Source organism: Echinops telfairi, unplaced genomic scaffold (assembly GCF_000313985.2).
Source record: "Echinops telfairi isolate 266 unplaced genomic scaffold, ASM31398v2 ScPeMD7_7459;HRSCAF=8497, whole genome shotgun sequence".
Lineage (NCBI taxonomy): Eukaryota > Metazoa > Chordata > Mammalia > Afrosoricida > Tenrecidae > Echinops > Echinops telfairi.
In genome coordinates, this window is record NW_022111359.1 from 2660696 (window position 1) to 2666979 (window position 6284).

At 64.6% G+C, this 6284-nt stretch overlaps 1 protein-coding gene across 1 annotated transcript in view; it reads left to right on the forward strand.

Moving 5' to 3' along the window:
* Window positions 1–6284, forward strand: part of DOT1L (DOT1 like histone lysine methyltransferase) — a 28467-nt gene that overhangs the window by 20364 nt on the left and 1819 nt on the right. Inside the window, exons 16-25 of the mRNA XM_030888291.2 lie at window positions 1–168; window positions 322–447; window positions 905–1389; window positions 1482–1620; window positions 1721–1867; window positions 2486–2612; window positions 3217–3779; window positions 3944–4149; window positions 4601–4665; window positions 5093–6028. The exon at window positions 1–168 is cut by the window's left edge and continues 10 nt beyond it. Of these exons, the coding sequence (XP_030744151.1) occupies window positions 1–168; window positions 322–447; window positions 905–1389; window positions 1482–1620; window positions 1721–1867; window positions 2486–2612; window positions 3217–3779; window positions 3944–4149; window positions 4601–4665; window positions 5093–6028 (2962 nt within the window). The remainder of the gene's footprint in view (window positions 169–321; window positions 448–904; window positions 1390–1481; window positions 1621–1720; window positions 1868–2485; window positions 2613–3216; window positions 3780–3943; window positions 4150–4600; window positions 4666–5092; window positions 6029–6284) is intronic.

A 6284-nucleotide genomic window follows, 5' to 3' on the forward strand; every position in this document is an offset into this window, starting at 1 on the left:
TTGTCGACCTGTGTCCCTGTCCGTCCCCAGCTGGGTGTCAAGGCGCTGACCTACCACGACCTGATCCAAGCGCAGAAGGAGATCTCTGCACACAACCAGCAGTTGAAGGAGCAGACAGAGCAGTTGGAGAAGGACAACCGGGCGCTGCAGGGCCAGAGCCTGCAGCTGGTGCGTGGGGCAGGGGGGCAGGGAGGACCAGCCTCCTGGTGAAGAGCAGTCAGTGCCACTCCCCATGGCTCTGTGGGTGCCGTGCATCTCTGAAAGCAGGGTTACCTGTTCAGTAGTGCAGATTGCCTGACACGGTGCCGGTCCCGCCCCCAGCTCAAGGCCCGCTGTGAGGAGCTGCAGCTGGACTGGCCCACCCTGTCCCTGGAGAAGCTGCTGAAGGAGAAGCAGGCCCTCAAGAGCCAGATCTCAGAGAAGCAGCGGCGCTGCCTGGAGCTGCAGGTGAATGGAGCTCCAGGGGAGGCCAGACTGTGGGTTAGGGGTATTGCGGGTCAGAGGCTTAGGCCCCCTGCTCCTTTTGACCTCAGTAGTGTGACAAAAATCTCAGCCCCACTGCCATCCAGACTGTCCTGACTTGAGTCGTGGCCACTCTCTGTGGGGTGTAAATCTTGGCAAGGGCACAGTGCAGTTGGTGGACTTGAACCATGTACCTTGTGGTTAGCAGCACAGCATTTACACACCACCAGGTTTCCTGAACTGTGGCAGAGCTGAGCCCTGTTAACAGACAGGGTCAAAGCCACAAGCAGTTCAGCCTGCAGTCCCTTCCCTCTGCACTGTTGACTGGGACGGTGGAAGGACACCCTTGGGCATTGCTGGGGGCACGTAGCTGGTTCTGTAACTGGGGGTTGGGGTACCCTGGGGGGCGGCCCTCCTCATCTGCCTTTACGTTCCCTCCCAGATCAGCATCGTGGAGCTAGAGAAGAGCCAGCGGCAGCAGGAGCTCCTGCAGCTCAAGTCGTATGTGCCTGCGGACGAGGCACCGGCCGGGCACCTGCGCGGAAAGGGTGCACCAGGCCGGGAGCCTGAGACCGAGCCGGGCCGCCTCCCCCTGGAGCTGGACTGCGCCCGGTTCTCACTGCCGCCCTTGAGCAGCCTGAGCCCTGAGCTCTCCATGAATGGCCACGGGACAGGCTACGAGCTGCACGGCACCCTCAGCCGGCCCTCGTCCAAGCAGAACACGCCGCAGTACTTGGCCTCAGCCCTGGACCAGGAGGTGGTGCCCTGCACGCCTGGCCACGGGGCCCGGGCCCGAGTGGACAAGCTGGCCAGCCTGGCCCTGCCCGACTACACGCGCCTCTCCCCGGCCAAGATCGTGCTGCGGCGCCACCTTGGCCAGGACCCCTCTGCCCATGGGAGAGGGGCTGCCGGCGAGCTGCCTCCACGGTAAGGCCTGAGCAGGGGGCGTGGGGGCTGGGTTCATCCGGACTGCTTACTAGGCTGCCAGGCTCAGAGTGACACCCCGCTGGTCATTGCAGAGCGGAGCACATCCGGGAGAATGGCCTCAGCTACCAGAGCCCCTGTGCCACAGGCAGTGCCAGACTGAGCCCGCAGGACCCCCGGCCCGCGTCTCCCACGGCCTCGCAGATGGCAGGGGAGAAGGGCAGCGGTGAGAAGGTGTGCTCAGCTCTGCATGGACTGCAAACCGCGGGGGTGGGCACTGCCTGGGTGGCGGGGCTGGGACTACTGGCACGTGTGCATGACTGGTCTGCCACAGGGCGTGAAGGAGCGCTCCTACGGCAGCGGCGGCGAGCCCATCACCAGCCTGCCCGTCAGCATCCCCCTCAGCACTGTGCAGCCCAACAAACTGCCCGTCAGCATCCCTCTGGCCAGTGTGGTCCTGCCCAGCCGGGCCGAGCGGGCGGTAAGTGCTGCTCCACCCTGATGGGCCTTTCCCTCCTGGGCCCTGTGACCCCCTCAGAAGCTCCCCTCCCTCACTGAAGCCCGGTCTGCTGAGGCGCACATTGGTGCAGGGGTACTGGGGTTAAGTGGGGGTGGGGGTGATCCCCAGAATGACTGGGTGTGCAGCCCCCTCTGCGCCTGAGGAGAGCCTCCTGTCCCGCACCCTCCACCCCCGCCCGCCCCACCTCCCGCTGTAGCTGGCACATCTCCATGTGGACTTGCACGCTTGCTACCTCCTCACCACCCACATCCTCAACACACACACCCCAACTCCTCACCCCTCATGCCTCACTCACAGCCTCGGCCTCACAGCGTGTGCCCCACTCGGCTCCACTCTGCCTCGCCTCTTGGCCAGAGCAAGTCTTCCTGCTCAGAGCCTCCTGGGCCCAGCCCTCACATCCAGACCCCTGAGAAACTACAGGGGCCACCTCTGTCCTCATCTCCGGCCACTCAGGCCTCTGCTGTCCCCTCACCTCCAGCAGCCCCCCACCCCTGATCCTCCCATTGGGCCTGCATTTACCCAACCTTTCCCACCACCACCACCCCCTCTTGGTGTGACGCCTAGTCTCTCCCCCTACAGAGGAACACACCCAGCCCAGTGCACCCGAGCCGAGACGCTTCCACCTTCGACAAGCAGATTGGTGCTAATGCCCATGGCGTGGCGGGCAGCGCGGCCACAAGCAGAGGCCTGGGCCTGGCTGCTGCAGGTAGGCCCTGCTTCTGCCCCGGGTCTGCCTCTAGGACATGGCCTCTGGATGTTCTGGTATCGACTTGGCGAGCATGCACCATTGCACGGAGCCCCTCTCCTTAGCCGACGCTTTCTCCACCCCCACTCCCCACTCTGCATAGCTTGCCTCTAGGACAGGTTCTCTCAACCTGTCCATCATGACCCCATTGGGGGTCGAACGACCCTTTCACAGGGGTTACCCAATTCATAACAGTAGCAGAATGTTACAGTTATGAAGTGGCAATGAAAATAATGTTATGGTTCGGGGGAGAGGGCACAACCACATGAGGAACTGTATGAAAGGTCGTGGCATTAGGAAGGTTGAGAACCACTGCTCCAAGACCACGGCTGCAGGCTGGGGTGCACAGAGAGCCCCTCTCACTCACTGGCTTTGCCCCTCTCCCTGCGTTGTATGGCTTGCTTTCATGGCCATGTCTGCAGTGGGGCCAGGCAGGCAGTCTCCCATAAGTGACGCTTACCCCTGAGCTGCACTGTTGTTGGGGCACAGCGAGTGGTGCAGAACATTCCCCTCGCACAAATCTTGACTTGTGATGGTCTCACCAAGTCGCTTGTCCCTCTCACAGGCTTCTACGCAGGCTCGGTGGCCGTCAGCGGGGCCCTGGCAGGCAGCCCTGCGCCTGTGGTGTCAGCGCCCGAGCCCGCCACGTTCGATGAGTCCTCGGGCTCTGGCAGCCTCTTCGCCACTATGAGCTCACGCAGCTCCACCCCGCAGCATCCCTCCCTGTTGGCCCAGGCCCGAGGATCTGGCCCAGCCTCCCCTGCCCACCAGCTCACAGCAAGCCCCCGGCTCGGGGGCCCTTCCCAGGGCCCGCTCACTGATGCTCCCAGTGATACAGGCTTCTCTGACCCCGAGAGTGAGGCCAAGCGCAGGATCGTCTTTACCGTCGTGGCTGGCACAGGTGGTGCCCGGCCCTCGCCCTCCAGCAGGCACAGCCCCCTGGCCACCAGCCGTGGGGACAGTGGGCAGGGCCATGGGCAGGACAGCCGCAAGCGGGGTCGCAGGAAGCGCTCATCGACCGGCACTCCCAGCCTGAGCTCCGCAGTGTCCCCCAAGCGCCGGGCCCCCTCCTCTGTCGCTGGGCTCTTCACACAGTCTTCAGGGTCCCCCCTGAATCTCAACTCTATGGTGAGGGGGCGTGGGCAGATTCTTGGGTAGGGGTGAGGGGTTCAGAGCGGATATGGGAGGGCAGGGAGGCAACCAGGGTTTGGGTAAAGTGGCCCTGGACACTGGTGGGCAGGTCCTCGGGGCTCCCTGTTGCCACGTAAGTCACTGCCTGCCCTTTCTCTCAGGTCAACAACATCAACCAGCCCCTGGCCATCACGGCCATCTCCTCCCCCGAGCATTCCCTGAAGAGCTCGCCAGCCCCCTGCCAGGACCCGGACCAGCCACCTGTACTCAAGAAAGAGAGGCCCCTGGGCCCGAGCAGCGGGGCCCACTACTCCCCGCTGACATCCGACGAGGAGCCGGGCTCGGAGGACGAGCCAGGCAGTGCCAGGCAAGCAGGGCTCAGCCACCGCCCTGGGTGGGAAGGAAGGAGGGCGGGCGCCCTGCAGCAACGCGAGGGCCCAGCCCCCCAGAGAACCCTCTGTTGCACCTGCTCCTACCCCTGACTTGGAGTGAGGGTCCCTGGAGAAGTTCCCCCCTTTGCCCACACCCTTAGGAGGTCCCAGGCAGCTCCCAGGTGGGAGGTGGGCCAGGGCCAGAGAAGGTGCGCTCGTGTCCCCTAACACCCCCCCCCCCCCCCCACCCCCAGTACTTCCTGGGGCAGGCGACCTGCCCTAACCTGGTAGAGGGGTACATGGGTGGTGTCTCCGACTGGCTTGTGAGAACAAAGGTGGGCAGACTCTCAGCAGGTGCTCTTTAAGAAGGACATTCCTGCTGCACACTGGCGGGCATGCGGTACAGTTCGAAATGGGGATAATCTTTCTCTCCTTTTTCTTTGTTAGGATTGAGAGAAAAATTGCAACCATCTCTTTAGAAAGCAAATCTCCCCCGAAAACCTTGGAGAATGGTGAGCATCGTGTGGTACCCGGCCACCCGCATCCTTGGACACCCTGGCCCTGGGCCTGTGGTGCTCAGCCAAATCAATCCTGCTCCACCTTCCCACCCTGCACAGGGGCCCTGCCCTGGAGACCCAGGAGCCACAACGGGTTTCCAGAACCTCTCCTTCTAGCGTGGCAGGGTTGTGTGGGCTGGCTCTTCCCCTGGCAGAGCAGGGGCCACCTAGAAGTGTCTGACCCCAGAGCCTCTGGTGTTGCCTGCCCTGTGTCTGCTTGTCCGTCCAGGCACCCCCGTCCTGACACCTCCCTGCCCCACACTCCAGGTCTGCCACTTGGCCTTTCCCCCAACCCCCACCCCTAGTGCCGAGTGACATGAGCACCGTGACTTCTGGGTGGCGCTGGCTAGGCCTCAAAGGCCTGTGCCCTCCTTCCCACCAGGTGGTAGCTTGGGCAGCCGGAAGCCAACACCAGCTGGAGAGCCAGTCAACAGCAGCAAGTGGAAGTCCACCTTCTCCCCCATCTCGGACCTGGGTCTGGCCAAGGCGGCTGACAGCCCCCTGCAGGCTAGCTCTGTGCTCGGCCCCAGCTCCCTGTTTGCCTTCCGGCCCGCTCTGGAGGAAGCCACTGCCCCCGATGCCAAGGGGACCACGCACCCCCGGAAGGGCTTCCCGGCTTCCCTGGCTGGGGTGGACGGGCCCAGCCCTAGCACCAACACCCCCAACGGGTTCACCCTGGGCGGGGCCCTGGCTGCCGACCTCAGTTTACACAGCTTCAGCGACGGTGCTTCTCTCGCCCACAAAGCCCCCGAGATGGCCGGGCTGGGCTTCCCCTCCCAGCGGGGCAAGGAGACTGGTGGCCCCGACGCCAACCCTTTCCTGAGCAAGCGGCCACCCGATGGGCTGGGCAGCCTGAAGGGTGAGGCCAGCAAGGCCCGTGAGACCGGCGAGCTGGCTGGGGCCTCAGACAAAGCTGCACTGCCGCCCGGGGCGAAGGCAAGCCGAGGCCGGGACCGCGAACTCGACTTCACCCATGGCCACAACCTCTTCATCTCGGCCACCGCTGTGTCCCCCGGCGGCCTACTCAACGGCCCGGGCCTGGCCCCGGCAGCACCCTCCACAGGCAGCCACGCGCCCTCTGCCCAGACACACCGCCCCTTCCTGGGCACCTTCACTCCTGGCACGCAGTTTACCCTGGGCCCCATGTCACTGCAGGCCAACCTAGGCTCGGTGGCCAGCTCGTCTGTGCTGCAGTCCCTGTTCAGTGCCGTGCCGGCCGCCGCGGGCCTGGTGCACGTGTCGTCTGCGGCCACCAGGCTCACCAACTCGCACACCATGGCCACCTTCTCTTCCGGAGTCACAGGCGGAACTGTCGGAGGTATGCGCGGCACCCTTGGCCAACGGCGTCTCCTGGCCAGCCGCTGGCCCGGGGCCCCCTCAAGCGCCAGACGGGATGCCACCCACCTTGGATGGGACCGCCACCCACTGTGCTGTTCCTTTCCAGTGCCCTCCTGGGGAGAGGTGGGGCCATGCGTGCAGCTCCCACACTGGTCAGGCCGGGCAGGCAAGGCCTCCCCTTGGAAGGGCTCTGGCTGAGAGTGAGTGCTCCCGAGTTGCAGGGAGCCAGGGGCTGC